The sequence below is a fragment of the Meles meles genome, chromosome 4 (assembly GCF_922984935.1).
Source record: "Meles meles chromosome 4, mMelMel3.1 paternal haplotype, whole genome shotgun sequence".
NCBI lineage: Eukaryota > Metazoa > Chordata > Mammalia > Carnivora > Mustelidae > Meles > Meles meles.
The window spans coordinates 40,845,325-40,866,418 of record NC_060069.1 but is presented as its reverse complement, the minus strand read 5'-3'; the positions used below and the strand labels follow the sequence as shown (position 1 = coordinate 40,866,418).

Sequence of the window (21,094 nt, the reverse complement as noted above, 5' to 3'; positions counted from 1 at the left end):
CAGTACTTTGACAAGCTTCACTCCTCCTGCAAGCAGTGTTTTCAGTGTGTGTCTTTTGTGCATTGTCGACAGGCTCTTTCCATGTTCCGCTGGCCTCCTACTCAGTGAATACCACCACCGCCTCCACCCCCGTCTTGGTGCAGGGATGGGCAAACAGAGCTGGGCAGAGTCATTGTACTTTGAACAGCTACTGTATGAACAGCCCTCAATAGACCTTTTCTTTTATCCTTCTGAGATCTCTTGCCTACAATAAGAGTCAAGTTACCCCCAAATGGTGCTTAGCTGCCTTGATTATGGGCTCAGGGTTCAAATAGCTAGGCTTTCGTCTAAGTATGGGTAACAGAGTGAGTGAAAATACTATGTTTTCCACTTACATGCCACTTTAACATTATTTATTGGACAAATAACACAATAGATGTAACAATGGAATTCATTTTAATCAACAGGGGAAAAAAAAATGACCCTAAATTCTGCAGTTCTAGTCAACAATTTTATTTTTCTTTGTTTTTTCGAGGTCTGGTCTATATGTATATGCAGTTTTTACATTGTTATAATTAATGTGGTTATCATTTGATTTCTGAGGTTTTTTTTAGTATAACCATTTTCCATTTTGTTACATAATATCAGTAGTAGTGCTTTAATGAGTTTATTTTTCAAATGGTACAGAATGGTACAAAACTTACGTTAGTTCACATGGTACAAAATTGAAAAAGATGTAAAGGGGTATGCAGTGGAAAGTAAATCCTTGTCCCACCTTGGTTCCTTGTAATCCAAGTTCCCTTCCCCTTTTCTTACAGGTAAAACTCCTTTCCCTAGTTTTTGTTTTTAAGATTTATTTTTATTTTTATTTATTCATGTGAGACAGAGAAAGCATACATGGATGAGGGGAGGCAGAGAGAGAGAGGGAGAAGCAGACTCCCCGCTGAGCAGGGAGCCTGATGTGGGCCCAGGACCCAGAGATCATGACCTGAGCTGAAGGCAGACACTTAACCGTTTGAGCCACCCAGGCTCCCTGCTTTTCCTGTTTTTTGGGTAATATAACTGTGTATATATATGTACTTTTTTTTTTAGCTTGATTCTTTCCTTTTATATACCATACTGGCATATAGCATACTGGTTTCCCCGAATCCTCTAAAGCATACCAATGAAAGTTTTGGGGTTTTTTCCCCCACAGGAAGTATATTTTATTGTTCTTTAAAAAGTTCAGGGCTTGGTTTTAAATCAGGCAGCAACATTTCTCTTCAATCTGACATCTCTCTCAGCATGTCATACTGGCTTGAACTAGCAATACTTTATTAAATCCAAGAGAAAAAGCCATTTCAATTTTGAAGAAAAAATCCAGTTCTGAGAACATTTAACATTAGTCTGTAATTTAAAACAAAATGAAGGCTAGTATTTCATGTTGTTTTATACACTCTTCTTCTCATACAGAGCCAGACATGTGATATTCCTACCGCAGGCAGACACTAACATTGATAGATCACACACACACACACACACACACACACACACACACCCCTTCTCCCACTAACATTGATAGATCACTCACACACACACACACACACACACACACACCCCTTCTCCCAAACAACAAAAATCAGATATGTCTAAGGGATAGTAAAGGTTTTGCTTCTTACTTTATCATCACAAACTTGTGAATTTTAACATTACTGATGTGATTCAGCCCATTGTGAGTTTGTTTAATGTTCCAGTTGGCCATCTTTGGCCTATGGAAGCATCCTTAGATTGTCTTCCAAGTCTTTTTTGACAGGACCCCAGTCATCTTTGGTAACTTCCTTTTAACCTTTTCTGATGTGAAAAGATGTTTCAGGCTCATCTTTTATTCACTGATATTTTAAATTTTTAAATTCACTACAAAATATTGAATTAGATGTACCATTATGCTTCCCTTAGTGGAGAATGTTTGGGTTGTTCCCATTTTTAAATACTGTTGATAATTTTTCAGCCAATATCTCTGTTTGATAGATTTTTCTTAGGTCTTTGGTTTTTGCCCTTTGCATACATTTTCAGGTGTAATTACTAATTCAAAGAGTACAAGTATCCTTTTAACTCTTAAAAATATTGCCCAATTGCTAAAGGATTGTGCCCATTTGCAAAGTGAGTATAGTGGGTTTTAACACCGTATCAATATTTAGGTATTATGATTATTTTTAATATTCACTAGGTTAGTCATACAAACTCAAAGGTACTCTTGTTTCCCATTATTTTTTCCTAATTGTGAAATATAATTCCATATTATTTATTATGTTGTTTTTTTTTTAAAGATTTTATTTATTTATTTGACAGAGAGAGATCACAAGTAGGCAGAGAGGCAAGCAGAGAGAGTGAGAGGGAAGCAGGCTCCCTGCCGAGCAGAGAGCCCGATGTGGGACTCGATCCCAGGACCCTGAGATCATGACCTGAGCCGAAGGCAGTGGCCTAAACCACTGAGCCACCCAGGCGCCCCTATGTTTATTTTTATGTGGATTATTTATATCCTTTGTTCATTTGCCTAATAGGATGTTGATTTTTTTAAAGGACAAAAACAATTTCTGTTTTGTATGCTTTGAATGTTAACTTTTTGTCATATTGGTTGCAAATATTTTTTAATTAATTTATTTGGGGGATGTGGTGAAGGGCAGAAAGAGAGGGAGAGAGACTGTAAATCAGCCTCCCCAGTGAGTGCAAAGCCCGACTCAGGGTTTGATTCCAGGACCCTGAGATCATGACCTGGGCCAAAATCAGGAGTCGGACACTTAACCAAGACTGAGCCACCCAGGGACCCCTTGGTTGCAAATATTTTAATTCTAGTTATATATTGACCAATAAGTAACCTTTGAGAACAACCACCAAATTTTGGACATAAGCAATTGATTTATTTATTCAAAACTCTCTGTAAGCTTGGCAAGTCACTTTACTTCTCCAGCCCTTATTTGCTAATCTATCAGACATTGGGTTGAACCTGTTTTCATTGATCCTTTCAAGTTCTGACAGCCAAGATTCTCTTAGCTACAGGTCACCATATTGAATAATCCTTGTGGTTCCTTTCTCTTATAAATAGAGCATCTGTCCCATGGAAACCTTTCATCACCACCTGTGTGGTTAAATTTCATCTTCTTCCGTCTTCCTTCACTGCCCACATGGTTTGGCAGTACTCTGAGAAAGAACATGGTTTGGTAGAAGTATATTTCTTGGTTTGCTTAAATGAAATCCTGTGATTGTTGTTTTTTTTTTCAAGTCATAAGGAAATGATTCTCCTTTTTCAGTCTTGTCATTAGATCTTATATTATTTCAAGCCATGACCATTGGATCAGGTTCAGCCTTTTAAGAAAGTTTTACATAAAAAGAATTTTCAGAGTATACTAAGACAAAATTTAATAAAATTTTAAAGTAGAGATGCAAATAAAATGTTTTCTTATCCCCAGTATCCAGGGTTCTTATGGATTGTTAGCGTAAGTTTAGCCAAAAGAGACTGTAAATCTAAGAGTTCAACTATCAGTTTTATTTGGTCTTGACAGTTTTATTGTATCTTAATTTTTTAAGAGAAACTTATGATATAGTCTTGCTGTAAAATATATATGAAATATATATATTTCAAATATATGTATTTGAAGGCTGCAATTAACAGTCTGGTCTCCACAGCACCTGGAGTGCTGTGGACAGTAAAAATAATAGGATGGCAGTTTGCTATTGAAATGCTAACTACAATACAGAGGTTTGAGAGTTTCCATGACTTAAAATTGGCTCATCGTGTTCTCCTAGAGAATGGCTTCTAATATTTTTATGTTTTCCTGCTTTTCAAAAGTGACACTCTTCTGTTATCTTCAGAAAGGTGGGAAACATATCTCATTTTTCTTCATGTCTGTATTTTGTCCTCATTTGGAGATTTCAACTTTTGATAACCTGATTCTTAAAGAGTGGAGATCCCAAAATTAGACAAACAAATGAAAAGCCTCTGGGTATTTGATTGCTTCAAAGGCTCATTCCCTTCAAAGGCCTCTGGTTCCTCTCTTGGAGCCAATTTATTATTACTTTTTACATGTGAGAACCTCAGTTAAGAAGAGCAACCTACCAGTGGCTGACACTTTAACAGCTGGCCATCTGAAACAGTAGGCTGTGCAAAGGACATCAAACTGCTGCTATAATCAAAGCCACTTAATACGTAGGGATATGGCTCAAAAAACAAGTACCTGGTTCTTTTTCTTTCACATGCATTGAATTATACAACGGAATTGTACTTTTTTTCTCCTTGTATTCACCATAAAGGAGCACAGTGCCAAGTTCACGGTTTGTCCCAAACACAGACAAGTACACAGGCCCTCTTCACATTTGTGTAGGGGTTAATTTCTCCCATTGTTTCAAGATATTTTTCTTAGCCTTATTTTTCCTAAGCCTGGCTTCCTACCTTATATTTGTATTATGTATCATTGTGTTTTTTCCAGCTCTTCTCAAGTTTCCCTAATATCTGTGAGGGGGGTATAGTTACCTCGGGGATTTCGGAATAAAAGCAAAATAGCTTGCCATAAATGTGAAAACTTTTGAAGTCCCTTTTTTTATGTTTTTATGTAAAAATGGATACTCCCCAAAAAAATTTTCAGGGAAAATCAGTGAACCAGGGTGATAGACTTTGACTATGTGCTGTGGCTTTTCTCATAAAATAGAATTGCTTAAGTGGGAATAAAATTCCAATGGAAAAATACTTTGAATTGTTAAAGTAACACAATGCAGCTTAGTGTGGACTCTCAGTAAGTCCAGCACAGCCATGTTTCCCTCCAGTTTTGAAAATGTCTACTCTTTATTTATTTGAATGCTAGATTAAATAGTTGGTTCCCATTTGGGGTCTGTGTTGGATGACTCTTGTCTTTGAACAGTGGAACCACAGTCACAGTGAGTGACCAGGAGACCTAAGATTATCATTCACTCTGGTGCCCACATTCACACTGTGAAATACTAGATGGAGTTGCCTACACTAGTTTTCTATCTTATTTTCTTTGAATTGTACTCATACAGTTGAGTTTGAGTAAGTTAACAGATACTAGGATGTCACAGGATTGGACCCAGCTGCCCATCTTTGGGGTTTGTGTGCCCCAGCTGGAGAAGCTCCTCAGTGTTTAAGGTTTGGTCACATGAAGGGAAAAGATTAATTCTAGCTGCACCTTTCTTTCCAGTGCTAGACACATGACATATCACTGTATTTCTTTTTCACGTGTGTCTCCCTTTTTATCCATTTCAATTTAGTCAAAAGTAAACATGAATACACCTAGTACCAATATCCTTTTAACACAAAGAAATATAATCCCCTCTCACAGTTTAGTACCTCTTTTAGAAATGCTAACCTCTAATAAATCCAGAGCTTATCATAGGAGTATTGTAATTTGGCTATTGATTTCAGTGTAAGACACTGATTTCTTTTGTCAGAGCTCAATAAGGCAAGTGTGGTTAAGTAAAATATATTGAGCATTGCTTTTTAGGGGGGTCAGGTGCTGCAACCCCAAGAGGCAAGGCCAGTTTTCTATGTTCTGGGAAAATAGAGAAGAGAATTGTCCTTCTGTTTGTCATTCTTTTTAAGATTTTTTAAAAGGGGGGGTGCTGTGTGTGCCACGGTGACTCAGTTGGTTAAGCATCTGCCTTTGGCTCAGGTCATAGTCCCCGGGTCCTGGGATCAATCCCCATGTCAGGCGCCCTGCTCAGCAAGTTTCTGCTTCTTCCTCTCCCTCTGTCTCTCTTTCCTGCTTGTGCTCCCTCTTGCTTGCTCTCTCTCTCAAGTAAATAAATAAAATCTTTAAAAAAGAAAAAAATTTTAAAAGCCAGTCATCTTCCCTGAGTTCCGCATTCCCACCCTTTCCTTCATTTTGGCCAGAAATATTTTACTTCCCTGAGATTAGCTTGAATGTAAAAGAAAATATTTAAGAATATTCCTGTTTACAATTGGATTAGCTCAGTGTCAGAATTATCTTTTTGTTGGTGCCAAATGTTTCATTTCTCGTTAAGAGTAATGATTTTATTAATTTTGAAATCTAATTCATGTGTTTTCAGGAGTTCAAGCAATGTGGAAAAGTACAAAGAGCAAAGTTTACAAATGACTCCAAATTCTACCTTTTTAGAACTAATCTTCATCAGTATTAGATAAATACCATTCTGGAGAAGGTTTCCTTCACATATATATTAAGAAAAGAAAAAAGTAGATGGATAGAAGAATCAAAATAAGTTCATACTAGGGGCACCTGAGTGGCTCAGTGGGTTAAACCTCTGCCTTCAGCTCAGGTCATGATCTCAGGGTCCTGGGATCGAGCCCCACATCGGGCTCTCTGCACAGCAGGGAGCCTGCTTCCCCCACTCTCTCTCTGCCTGCCTCTCTGCCTACTTGTGATCTCTCTGTTACATAAAGAAATAAAAAAATCTTTAAAAAAAAAAGATAAGTTCATACTATACCAGCTATTTTTCATTAAAATCGCCGTTCTTATTAAAATATATAAAATCCTTTTACCATGAGTTATACTATTAAAAGTCCCTTGAAGTTTAACAAAAAGTTACAGAAATTTAGTTTAGAATTACATTTGGCTATTTTAGTTTTAGGTAGTATCTCCTAATTCTACTAAGAAAATTAGTATTTTCACTTCTCCTTCCATCTCTTCTTCCCGGGCTCCCATTTTAAAATTATATTACTAATATATTATTATGGTTTGTGACCATTTATACTATGTTCTGTGGCCATAGTTAGCATAATTGTTTAGTCTTAGCTTTATATTTGAATGGATTCATTGCCTACTCTGGACCCTTTGACCATGACTTCTCCATTCCTGAATTCCTTATTTTGATTCATCTCTTGTTTGGCTGATTTTTTGATAGCATGTGTTTCTTAAGAACATTGGTTGCATGGTCATTATGTGGCAAGTTCTTTCATATTTATTGATGTTTATCTTTTGCCCTTGTGCTAAGGTGACATCTTGGCTGGGTATAATATTCTTGAACGTACTTTCTTCCCTCAGACCTTTGTAGTATTGTTTCATTGTCTTCTGACATTGAATGTTGCTGTGGGAAGGTCTGAAGCCAGGCTGATTTTCTTGCTGCTTTGTAGGTAACTTGCTTTTTTTTTTTTTTTTTGGTCTGGATCCCCCAAGAAAGTTTTTGGTTTTACGCATTCACTATCAGGTTTTTTATTTGTTTGTTTGTTTTCTGGAACACAGTGTGTTCTTTTAGTACAAATTTCGTTGGATTATACCCCTGAGTAATCTGTTCCATATATTTTCTGTTCCATATATTGGGTTCTCTACTTTGGGGATAAAATTATTCTTTTGTTGGATTGCCTTTAGTTTCCATAATTATTATCTTCTTTCCAGTTGTTTTAATTTTTTACTTTACCCTGGACATAATGCATACTTTATTATTTTCTTTTCTTATATTAGATTTGTATTGTTGCCATGCCTCTCTATATTTCTAAAGTGTGAGCAGCTCTGTGGAGCCATTTTATTTGCTCTGAAATGGATGTTACTGAATTCTCCCTGGTTGTATTTCCACAATGTTTATTCAGTTGTTTTCCCCACAGAGCTACAATTTAGGATTGGAGTTTTCCTGTTTTACATATTTTTCTGCATGCTGAGGACATAAAGGGATAGGGGTTAGGAGATTGCATAGATATTAAGACAAAGTCACAGGAATTAAAACAGTATATGTATATGTATTGCTGAAGAAAGATCTTCAGGATATTTTTTAAAGGAGGAAAAGCAGAGTATAGAACAATGTGTATAAAATACTACCATTACATAAAAAGTTGGGGAAAAGGCTGGGTATAAATATATCTTTATGCATTCACTTACATATTTGCTGTTATATACCTAGAATATATCTCTGGAGTGATAAGGAATTGATAATTAGTTTCCTATGGAAAAGGCACCTCAATGGTAGTAGGATGGGATTTGGGAGGGAGACTTTTCTCTATATATCTTTTTAAATTTTGAACAGTGCAAATGAATTAGTTATTTAAAAACGCATGAGCTCTTCCTTCCTTTCTCAGATTTAATTGCTCCATGCTGGAATTCTGCCACCTCATAAAACGTGTATTCCATTCCCATAGGGAACTCTGTGCCAGTCCTGCAGCTCAGTGTGGGACTGGAAGGGCTTGGCTTCCATGAAGGGCCTCTGGCCAGTCACATCTTCCACTTTGCCGTCACATTCCAGCCTCCATGTCTGTCACAGTCCCCTCAGAAATTTGTGTTTCTCTCCAAATCTGAGCCTGTTGGTGAAAAGTCTCAAAATTGTGTTGATTCACCACTATCACTTTTGGGAGATGGGGCTAGAGTAGGAGGTGCATAATAATCTTTCCTTTTTTGGCTAGAACTTTTAAAAATATATGGTGTACAGTTGTTACCCCATTCCTTTTTGGTTGCTGCTGGTGAGTGTTGTTTTTGTTAGTGAATATTGCTACTTTTAGATCTGTGGATTTGGTATTTGGGTAGGGAGATTCTGGCTTCAATTGCCATCATTTAGTTTAGTTATTGGCACCAGCTTTGTGTTGCCTGCCTTGCTTCGGTCTGGCCTCCATTATGCATGTATTCCTTGATGATTGATGACTGACTCCTTTTCTGTTTGTGGGCTCCAGCTGAACACTGTCCTGCTCTGCTCCCAACCTGCCTGACCGTACCTGACTTGCAAACCAGTTTTGGTCATTAGTAGCTAATCTCCTAAGCCCACTAACCTGTTCCATCTGAGGGCTGTTCCGAACAGGAAGGATTTCCAGTGCTGCCAACTTCTGCCGGGCGCAGGGAGTCCTCAGAGCACCCTGGTTCCGGAGAATCAAACTCTTTGCCAGATCCCCTTTATACAGCTCTTGCTTAGAACGCACGCATGCGTGCACATACCCCACACATATAAATGCCTGTGTTTCTTTTATCTGCCATGTTTTGCTTCAAAAGTTCATTGCTGTTTCAACATAAATTCCCGTAATTATTTCTCAAGTTATAACCTCATCTTGCCAAAGATGTGCCCTGCTGATAGAGAAATTTTTCTGAAACCAAGAAGTGATCATGCCATTCTGTTTACAGATGTTTAGTTGCCTCACATTGCCTTCAGGGAAAGGGCCTAAAAATAAGAGCTATCCCAAACCAAATCAGTTAAAGCCTGAGAGTTTTAAGTTCATGAGGGCAGGGACGTATCTCATTTACCATTATATCCCCAGCATGGAAAATAGTACTTGGCACAGAGTAGGTTCTCCAGAAACATTTGTTGAATTCAATTAATGAGTAATAGATGCCTAGTAAGTCCTTTTTAAATGAATTTTGTTCTAGTGATGGCTTACTGATAAGATTGCAGAATCTCTCTTCTGAAAACAACCAACTTAAGTAATCAACAACCAAAAATCTGAGGTGTAGATAATTTTAACATGCTGTGTCATTGTGTTCAAATAAGGGATAATGGCGTAATAAATGCAGTCACATTGGGACTGACTGCAAGAAGTCTAGAAAAGAAAGAGGATCCAGTCTGTCTGTACTCCTCATTCCACAAGGGTTTGTGAAAACTTCTACAAGAAATATAATGTAGTATGTTTTGTATTTGACTTGGCACTTTCTGACTACCATATTGAAAAGGGCAACTGAAAATATAACACTGTATATTAACTACACTAAAACTAAAGTAAAATGATAAAAGAAAAAAGGAAAGGGCAAGTTACAGAAATTCTATCAGACTGGAGGGGTGTAAATATTTCTTAGCATTGATTTCTAAAGCAGACTTCCCCCCTAGGGCTAATATAAAGGCATTGCGTGAAAAGTGGATATTATACTGCATGCATTTCCTACAGCAAATAATGATTTTTTTAATAGTTCCTCATGAAATTCAGCTGACAATTAGAATACACCCAACTCAGTGATAATCAGTTCTATTCAGAGCAAAGATGATGCCATCTATGTGGCATTTTGTTGCTGGCCTGACTTACCTCCAAGAATAAACTTGGAGATACTGGCCTTCAGATGGTCTTCCTTATATAAAGGGTACTTCTTCCTACTGGCCTTTTGACCGGTCCAGTAGAGTAGGCATTTTAAGATTGGGTTGTCAGGCTAGAGCCAAAACTTCTGTTTGCTGGGTGATCAGTTGAAGTAGGTTTATATGCCATAGAAACCAAGGGAGCTTTGGTATGAATGACATCATTTGGGAGAAATTCAGGTGCCTAAATGGGCAGTTTCCTGAATAGGGAATTTAGGGGAGCACCTGCAGGCAAAGCCAGGAACATCTCTGCATTTGCATCAAATTAGAAAGCGTTGAGCAGGTTTTTATTCCTAGCTTATTAAGATTTAAATTTACTGGCTTTTTACTCCCTAACTTTCTAAGATTTAAATTTACTCTGGAGGGATAGGTTAAAGCAGCCAGGTTTGTATGCTCTTGGTGGGAGTGTATATTGATATAAATGTTTTGGAAAGCAATTTGGCAATGTATTTCAAGATCTTCAAAGGCATTCATAGCATTTGACCTAGTAGTTCTACTTCTGGGAACTCTCCCAAGGAAATAATCCTTTAAAAAAATTATTTTTTTCTCAGCCTCAGAAATTTTTAAGTATTATTTGTAATACTTTATTACTTCATTTGTAGTATCAAGAAATTTGAGCAATTTAAATGTTTCACAGAAGGAGAATAGATAAATATATTCTACTCAAAGGAATATATTAGGACTCAAGCTAAAATATTTTTAAGAATATGTTGTAAGAAAATTTCTCAAAATGTTAAGTGAAAAAAGCAAACTCCAAAGAGTATAAACAATAGAAGTTGAACTGTATTTAATATACTTAGAAGAGGGGACGCCTGGGTGGCTCAGTTGGTTAAGCATCTGCCTTCAGGCTATAGTCATGATCCCAAGGTCCTAGGATCAAGTCCCACATCAGGTTCCTTGCTCAGCAGGGAGCCTGCTTCTCCCTCTGCAGCTCCCTCTGCTTTTCCATGCTCTGTCTCTGACATAACAAATTTTTAAAAAGTCTTTAAAAGTGAATACACACACACACACACACACACACACACACACACACACTCTTAGAAGAAGAGAATGGGGGGAAATATACCTAAGGAATAAATGTTCTTGGCTGTTAAATCTTACTTTAAAAAAAAAATGTGATAAATTTTTGATTAGCACTTTCAAAAGGAAGACATATAGAAATCTTCATATTCTCTAGGAAAGGGAGCTCTAGAGTAAAGAAGGGTTCCACTGAATTGCAGTTTTCATCCCTCAGAGCAACCAGATCCTTCATTGAAATCATACTTCCTAATAAGCATTCTGATTTCCATAGGAGGAAAAAAGTGCCCCTAGATGAAGGTCTCTAAAATCCCAGCTCTTCGGTTATTATTACAAAGGCTGTACTTCTGTTGTAAGTGAATAAAATGACATTTTGGTTTTTTAGCTAGACTCCTCTGGATCTGATTTTCCTGAACCAGTCTCCCAAGAGCCTGATTTTTGCTCATGAGTGGGATTAAATTGGTTTTTTGAACTTGGAAATCTGAGGTCTAGATCCTGGACTTCTTGATTCCCACCAAAGTCTATCAGCAAGCCTGGAGCACTGGCCACTCCATTAACCGTCTAACCCATTGTTTCAATGGCAAAAGAAGAAAGCAGAAATGAAAGGGAAAATAATATTTTTATGTGATGAGCTAGTCTTTGAGTTAAAAAAAGAGGAAACTAGAAATACTGGTGGTCTTTCCTTAAGCAGCAAATGCTTAAGAACTTGTTTAGGAAAGCCTTTGATTATCGATCTTTAGTTTTTCTGGTAATGTAATCTATAGTATAATCTAGCTAAGTATATTCACTTCATATTTGACTCACTGATTGAGCTTCTTTAGCAGTATTACATATTATATCACCAGGCTTTGTGTTTAACTCATATATTTATTTTTTTTAATAAAAGCTTTATTCACATATAATTCACATATAAAATAAACCCATTTTGAGTATATAATTCAGTATTCACAGAGTTGTGCAAGCATCACCACAATCAATTTTAGAACATTTTCATCCGCCCAAAAAGAAACCCAATACCCATTAGCAGTTGCTCCCAGTTTCCCTCCTAACCTTCTAGCCCCAGAATCTAATCTAATCTTATCTGCTTTCTGTCTCTATAGTTTGTCTATTCTTGACTTTTCATATAAACCAAATCATGTAACATGTCTTTTGTCACTAGGTTCTTCAGTCAGTATGTTTTCAAAGTTTATCAATATTATACTGTGTATCAATACTTCATTTCTTTTTTATTATTCATTACTTTTTACTTTATTTCTAAGGTTTCATTGCATTTCTTTCTAAGATACCATGTTCGATTGATCCATTCATCTGTTTTTTGGACATTTTGATTGTTTCCAGTTTGGGGCTGAGATGAATGCCACTATGAACATTCACTGCCAGTGTTTGTGTGGGCATATGTTTTTATTTTTCTTGGGTACATATGTACCTAGGAGGAGAATTGCTGGGCTATATGGTAATTCCATATGTAACATTTTGAGGTACTCTCAGACAGTAGCTATACCATTTTATATTCCTAATGGCAATGTCTGAGGGCTCCAGTATCCCCACATCCTTGCCAGAACTTGTTATTCTCTGTAATGATGTATCTGATGATTGTAGCCATCCTAGTGAAGTATATCTTGTGGTTTTGATTTGCATTTCCTTGTTGACTGATGATTTGAGCATCTTTTCATGTCTTTATTATCCATTTGCATATCTTCTTTGGAGAAATGTCTATTTAGATTCTCTGCCCATTTTTTAATTGGGTTATTTGTCTTTTATTATTGAGTTGTAAGAATTCTTTATTTGGGGGCCACTTGGGTGGCTCATTTGGGTAAGCACATGACTCTTGATTTCGGCTCATATCATGATCTCAGGATTGTGAGATTAAGCCCTGTGTCACACTTCTCCTTGGGTGTGAAGCCTGATTAAAATTCGCTCACTCTCTTACCTTCTGCACCTCTCTTCCCTCTCTTTTTCTCTCTCTCCCTCTCTAAAAAAAATTAAATATTAAAAAATATATTTTTAATTATTTTTTTTGGATATAAGTACTTTACTATATACAATTCATAGATATTTTCTCCTGTATGTTGTCTTTTCACTTTGTTGATAGTATCATTTGAAGCCCAGAAGTTTTTAATTTTGATGTCTATTTTTTTGTGTGTGTGCTTTTAGTGTCATAGCTAATAAACTGTTGCCTAATCCAAGGTCACAAAGATTCACATTTATGTGTTTTTCCTCTTTTTTAAAAATCTTTAATACAATCTTTTAAAAGAAGGCGATTTTTTTTTAAAGATTTTATTTATTTGATATATAGAGAGAGAGATCACAAGTAGATAGAGAGGCAAGTAGAGAGTGAGGGGGAAGCAGGCTCCCCACTGAGCAGAGAGCCCGATGCGGGGCTCGATCCCAGGACCCTGAGATCATGACCTGAGCCGAAGGCAGAGGCTTAACCCACTGAGCCACCCAGGTGCCCCGAAGGCGATGTTTTTTATTAAAGACATCATTTGAATTTTATCTTTGCTAGAATGCTGGGGAAGAGGAGCAGAGTTTTTAATTAACATAATTTATTATTGGTTTCAGAGGTACAGGTCTGTGATTCATCACTATTATACAGTACCCAATGCTCATTACATCATATGCCCTCCTTAATGTCCACCACCCAGTTACCCCATCCATCCCTCCCCTACCGCTCCAGCAACCTTTAGTTTGTTCCTATGATTAAGAGTCTCTTATGGTTTGTCTCCCTCTCTGGTTTCATCTTGTTTTATTTTTTCTTCTCTTCCCCTATGATCCTCTGTTTTATTTCTTAAATTCCACGTATCAGTGAGATCATGTGATCGTTATCTTTCTCTGATTGACTTATTTTACTTAACATAATAACCTAGTTCCATCCAATTCATTGCATATGGCAAGATTTTGAGTTTTTTGGTGGCTGAGTAATATTCCATCGTGTGTGTGTGTGTGTGTATATATATATATATACACACATATGCATACCACATCTTCTTTATCCATTCATCTGTCAATGAACATCTGGGTTCTTTCCATAGTTTGGCTGTTGTGGACATTGCTGCTATAAACATTGGGGTGCAAGTGCCCCTTTGGATCACTGCATTTGTATCTGGTACAGTATACTGGGTAAATACCAAGTAGTGCAATTGCTGGGTCATAGGGTAGCTCTATTTTCAACTTTTTGAGGAACCTCCATACTGTTTTCTAGAGTGGCTGCACCAGCTTGCGTTCCCATCAACAGTGTAGAAGGGTTCCCTTTCTCCGCACTCTCACCAACATCTGTCATTTCCTGACTTGTTAATTTTAACCATTTTGACTGGTGTGAGGTGGTATCTCACTGTGGCTTCAATTTGTATTTCCCTGATGCCAAGTGATGTGGAGCATTTTTTTATATATCTATTGGCCATTTGTATGTCTTCTCTGAAGAAATGTCTCTTCGTGTCTTCTACCCATTTCTTGATTGGGTTATTTGTTCCTTGAATGTTGAGTTTCATAAGTTCTTTATAAATTTTGGATACTAGCCCTTTGTCTGATAAGACTTTTGCAAATATCTTCTCCCATTCTGTCGGTTGTCTTTTGATTTTGTCGACTGTTTCCTTTGCTGTGCAAAAGCTTTTTGTCTTGTGAAGTCCCAGTAGTTCATTTTTGCCTGTTTCCCTTGCCTTTGGAGACGTTTCTAGCAAGAAGTTGCTGCGGCTGAGGTTGAAGATACTGCTCCCTGTGTTCCTTTTTAGGATTTTGATGGATTCCTGTTTCACATTTAGATCTTTCATCCATTTTGAGTCTATTTTTGTGAACAGCGTAAGGGAATGGTCCAATTCCATTCTAATGCATGTGGCTGTTCAATTTTCCCAACACCATTTGTTGAAGAACTATCTTTATTCCGTTGGATATTCTTTCCTGCCTTGTTGAAGATCAGTCGACCATAGAGTTGAGGGTCCATTCTTGGGCCCTCTATTCTGTTCCATTGATCTATGTGTCTGTTTTTGTGCCAGTACTATACTATCTTGATGATTACAGCTTTGAAATAGAGCTTGAAATCTGACATTGTGATGCCACCAGTTTTGGTTTTCTTTTTCAACATTCCTTCGGCTATTTGGGGTCTTTTCTGTTGTGTTAGTCACCATACAGTACATCATTAGTTTTTGATGTAATGTTCCATGATTCATGGTTTGCATATAACACCCCGTGCTCCATGCAATATATGGCCTCCTTAATACCCATCACCAGGCTCACCCATCTTCCCACCCCTTCCCCTTTCTATTACCTATAAAGTGACTGTTACTGTATTATTCTCTGTTCCTTTCTGATCTATGTTAATTTTGGGCTCTTTCCTTAGAGGATCCTTTTTAATAGTTCTTACAGGGCTGGTTTGGTAGTCACAAATTCTTTAAGTTTCTGTTCGTCCTGGAAGATTTTTTATCTGCCCATTTTGAATAACATCCTAGCTGATAAAGTATTCTTGGCTGCATATTTTTCTCATTTAGCTCCCTGAATATATCATGCTAGTCCTTTTTGGCCTGCTAAGTCTCTGTGGACAGGTCTGCTGCCAATCTTATGTTTCTCCCTTGTAGATTACTGTTCTCTTGCTCTGATTTGCTTTCAGGATTTTCTCTTTGTCTCTGAGATTTGTAAGTTTCACTAGTATTTGTCAGGGTGTTGACCTGTTTTTATTAATTTCAAGGGGCATTCTCTCTGCCTCCTGGACTTTGATGCTTGCTCCCTTCCCGAGATTGGGAAGTTCTCCACTGTAATTTGCTCCAATATGCCTTCTGCCTCTGTCTCTCTTTCCTCTTCTTCTGGGTTCCCAGTTATTCTAATACTGTTTCTAATACTGCCACTTTATGGCATCACTTATCTCTCGAATTCTCCCTTCTTGATCCGGTAGTGGTTTATCTCTCTTTTTCTCAGCTTCTTTATTCTCTATCATTTGGCCTTCTGTATCACTAATTCTCACTTCTGCCTCATTTATCCTAGCAGTTAGAACTTCCATTTTTTATTGCATCTCATTAATAGCCTTTTTTATTTCAACTTGGTTAAATTTTAGTTTTTATTTCTCCAGAAAGGGATTCTCTAGTGATTTCTATGCTTTTTGCTTTTTGCTTTTTTTCTGTCTTCTATGCTTTTTTCAAGCCTAGCTAGTATCTTTATAAACGTTATTCTGAACTCTAGTTCTGACATATTACTTATGTCCATACTGATTAGGTCCCTGGCAGTCAGTACTGCCTCTAATTCTTTTTTTTAAGGTGAATTTTTTTGTCTTGTCATTCTGTCCAGAGAAGAACAGATGGACAAGAGAACAGAATACTAAAATGGCAACAATAACCCCAGAAAAATGTACACTAAACAAATCAGAAGAGACCCGAAACCAAGAGAAAAAAAAAAGAATATAATTAGTCATGTGAACAGAATAGAGCAATACACTGGATTCTGTGTGTATTTTGGTCTCTTTTTTAAAAAGCTAGATCCCAAAATTGTAAAGAAGAAGATCTTCTATGTGTACAAAAATAACAGTGAAACGATAGAATGTAATGTAAAAATGGAAATTAAAAGACAAGAAAAAGCAAAAGAGAAAAAAAAAAAAACCCAAGAACAAAAAACAAAAAAAAGGAAGAGATATAAACAAACAGGTGAACAGAACAGAGTAATACACTATCTCCTGAGTGTGTTTTGGTCAGTTTGTTAGAAGAAACTACATCTCAAAATTGTAAAGAAAGGAAAACTTATATATACAAAAATAAAACTAAGTAAATTGAAAGGATAAAATGTAAAAAACAAAAATAATGGGAAAAAAAAAGAACAAAAAAGAGAATATGATCAGACCGGTGAATAGAACAGAGTCATAGACAGGATTTTTGGTGTATTTTGGTCTGTTAGAAGAAACTGCATCCCAAAAATTGTAAAGAAAGAAAAAAGTGTGTGTGTGTGTGTGTGTGTGTGTGTGTGTGTGTGTATATATACGTATATATATATACACACACACACATATATATATATATACACACACACACATATATATACACACACACACACACATATACATATATATATAGATGATCAAATACAATGAAGGGATAGAATATAACTGTAAAAATGAAAATGAAGATGTAAAAAAAGTTGATAAAGTAAGAAATTGGTTGAAAAAGGAAAGGAAAAAAATTAAAGTTGAAAGACTAAGAATTATGGGGAAAAAACATGCATTTTATATGCTGTATTCCCCTAGGGCTGGAGTTTTGCAATTCTCATTGATCTGGAAACTTGGTCTTGGCTGGATGTTCTCGCTGATGTTCTGGGAGAGGGGCCTATTTCATTGATTCTGAAGTGTCTTTTCACCAGGCAGAATTGCACCATCCTTGCTGGGGGCCAGGCTAAGTTATCTGCTCCAGTTTGCTCTATGTGCCTTTTATTCCCTGAAGGCTTTTGGTACAGCTTCGAAGATGAGAATGAAAATGACAACCTCCCAGTCTCTGGCCCCAGAGCCAGAGCTCTGGGCCCGACCTCTCAGGGAACCCTCAGATAAAGCAATCAGTCACTCCTGTCCCCCTGGCTTCCATCCGCAGTCCTGGCCTGTGACTGATTGTTTCTCTCTCAGGCACACAGCCCTGTTTGGAGTCTCCAAACCCTGCGGACTCCTTCCTCCTGGGTGAGGAAGATGGGGTCTTGCTAGTTCGGCTTGTTGGGCCCTTGCTCAGAGAGCAGTCGCCTGACTGTGCCGTAGATCAAGGTTATGGCAGCCTTGAGCTGAGAGCCCACAAGTGGGCTCACTCTGCAGCCATCTTCCCTATCCTGATCCCTGGGAGCTCTGCCACACTCAGGCACCCCCAGGCTCCCTGTGACCTTTGAAGGTCCTGAGACCACACTGTCCCAGCTAGGGTTCCACCCCCACTTAGCCACCTGAGCAACAACCCTCACTGGAGCAGACTTTTAAAAGTTCTGATTTTGTGCTCTGCTGCTCTATCATTTGCTGGTAGCCAGCTGACAGAGGCTCCCTTCCCTCCCCCTTCCCCCCATAGTTAATCTTCCCATGTGTTGCCTGGGATTCACTTTTCCACACCTCCTACCTTGCAGAAAGTGGTCGCTTTTCTATTTGTAGAGTTGCAGCTCTTCTTTTCTTAGATCTCCGGTTGAATTCGCAGGTGTTCAGAATGATTTGAAAGCTATCTTGCCGAATTCCTGGGACCAGATGAAATTAAAGTCTCCTGCTCCTCTACCATCTTGGACTCCTGCCTCCCATTTATCTTTTCTTCTAAGAGTTTTATAGTTTTAACTATTACATTTTGGTTTTTGATCCATTTTGAGTTAATTTTTTTTTATTTGACATAAGGAAGTGTTCTAACTCTATTCTTTTGTATGCAACTATCCAGTTGTCCCTGCACCATTTATTGAAAAGACAGTTATTTTTCCATTGAATTGTCTTGACATCCTTGTTGAAAATCAAGTAACTATAAATGTAAGGATTTATTTCTAGACTGAACTCTATTCCATTGGGCTACATGTCCATGCATTTCTTTTTCTTTCATTCATTCTACAAAGATTTATTGAGTATCTTTATATGCCAAGCATTACTTGACATGTCCTTGTTACTTGCTTTTGGGAGCTTAGCTGTTCCTCTTTGAAGCCCAAGCCTTCTTCAAGAAACACATTCTAACAGGATCTTGCATCTCTTTTTCTTAATAAGACATGAAGTGATTTCCTTTCATAGCCACACCCATAGAGACAGTTTTATCTCTGATTTGTACACAGTCTTTTGGCAATTTGTTTCTCTGTTTTATAAATGTTCAGAAGTCTGAGTGTGGTTTAGAAGGCTTGGAAGAATGAAAATTGGTCTGGGATAGTCCAATGGATGTATTGAAGATGAAGTTAGTATTAGAGTGGTAGGAAGATCTGCCACCACGATGAGGGCTCCTGGCAGGTATGGAATGACCCACATGCAACCTGAAATGTCCAGGAGGTTGGTAAGTATAGTTGCTGCCAGCAGGAAGGCCAGAGAGAAACCGCAGAGAAGTGAGGGTAAAGGAACCTGCTGGTTTGGGTACCCATAATTCTGCTTCCAGATTTTACTTTAGGAGCAGTTCCTTACAAGTATAAAGTTACAACAAGAAAATGAGGCTTACAGATAATGGCTTATTGCTGGGTTTAAGATGACCTAAAGGAGGCAAGAGTTTTTTGTAATGGTGGTGGCTGGTTTCTTCAGAGGGGTTGTGATTTTAGGAATTGAAAGGAGAAGCCAAAGAAATTTAAACTTAGCAGAACTTAATGATTTCCAAAAACTAATGATTCCAGTGTTACAACTTCTGGACATTGGAAGGATAATTCTACCAGTGCTTATTGTAATGAACAAGGTGAGAATGGTTTAATAAAGACAATAAGCTTTGATTATCGTATGCTTATTGGCAAAATATTTGAGTGAATTTTAAAAGATAATTTAACCATTAGATAATACCTTGATATATAGTATAGATAATACATATGATATGTAGGAGTTGCTAATGTTCATTAGATACAAATACAGTTGATTTCCCTTCTATAGGTGCCTGTTCATTTTTGAAACTCATTATAAAATGACCTTTCAGTGTCTAACTTTAGAGGTTAAGCAATGGTTTTGTTTTCTCTATATGATAAATGTAAAATATATTGCACTTGGCCAGTGATTTTGAAAGGCTTAAGAAGGGTTCCTAGATTCCATGGTATGCTGTTGCCATTAACAATATTGTTTGGGGAGGGGAGGCAATATTAGTGTTTTGGAGGGGGAAAGTTGGGGTTTTGGGTTGTCTTTTATTTTTTTAGATTTTATTTATTTGTCAGAGAGAAAGAGCACACAAGCAGGAGGAGCAGCAGGTAGAGAGAGAAGCAGGCTCCCCACTGAGCAAGGAGCCTGATGCGGAACTCGATCCCAGGACCCTGGGATCATGACTGAGGCAAAGCTAGACGCTTAACTGACTGAGCCACCCATCCCTGGAGGAAAAAAGTTTTTAATATTGACTGTACTGAAAGACATTTTATGTAAAGTTTCAGTTGCTCTAGATGGTTTTATGTCTTAACATTAAAATTAAATGTTTCAGAAAATGTATTACATGTTGAAACTTAGTACAATATACATTTATTTACCCATCCTAAAATTTCTTTCAGGAATCGTTCCATCTTCTGTTGTCCTGACTTCCTTCCAGGTGATGTCAAGAGTTTTTCTGATATGGGCAGTAACACATAGTGTCAAAGAGGTAAGTGTTTAACATAGACTAAAATAAAGTAATGCCAGCAATGCTAGTCAATACTATTCAATATTTCTGTTTCATGTGTGTGTTAGGGCTACAGATTGCAACTCTAGGTCATCAGCATAGCCCAAAGGAAATGCATATTCGCTATGAGAATTGGGTTACTGGTGGGAAACGTACCCCAAATATGCAGTGTTGTTAAAGAGAAGACTGGTTAAATGATAACGTCCTACAGGCTTAGTTCCCATAGAGATCTGGACAATATGGATGTGGTCTGCACTTCAGTTATATTTTTGGGGTATTTTGTTTGTTTTAGCATACTAAACTGGACATCTGCATCCTTATAGTGGAACTGTTGGTGGAATAGAGGGTATTAATTCAGTCCAGAGCAGTCCTCTTTATAGGACTAGTAGAAACAAACTTGTTTCCACCCCACCTACCAGGATTAATGGAATTCTCAAACGTGCTGACTCTAGTGGTTCTGGAAGGGAAGTGCTCTACAGGGGGCGTGGGGTGGTATGTACCCCCAGCAGGCCCAGGGATACTGGGAGAAAGCCAGCAGTACCGTCAGTGTGGATCGACAACCAAGCTTCATTTCCCAGTATGGGAGAACGAGATTATTTTCCTGTATGTTTTTTGCTTTTTAAAAGCCATTTATTTCTTGTTAATGTCACCTTGAGGTAGGGTACTTGTAGCCACCAGGATGATTCATTTTTCAGTTTTTCTGTCCCAGACACCAGCAGTATTGGAATCTGTGGAGCTCATGAAATGTGCTTATCCATTAGCATTATTCTAGGGTTTTCTTTGTCTTCTATTCTCCCAAACCTCTGTCAAAACATTTTGTTTTCAGGATTTATTTTGACGTTTCATTTGAATTTCAGTGAGGTTTTTCT

At 37.6% G+C, this 21,094-nt stretch overlaps 1 protein-coding gene across 1 annotated transcript in view; it reads left to right on the top strand.

Annotated features, from left to right (window-relative positions):
* HACD2 (3-hydroxyacyl-CoA dehydratase 2) overlaps positions 1-21,094 on the top strand; it is a 120,988-nt gene that overhangs the window by 63,841 nt on the left and 36,053 nt on the right. Inside the window, 1 exon segment of the mRNA XM_046003289.1 lies at positions 20,119-20,207. Within this exon segment, the coding sequence (XP_045859245.1) occupies positions 20,119-20,207 (89 nt within the window).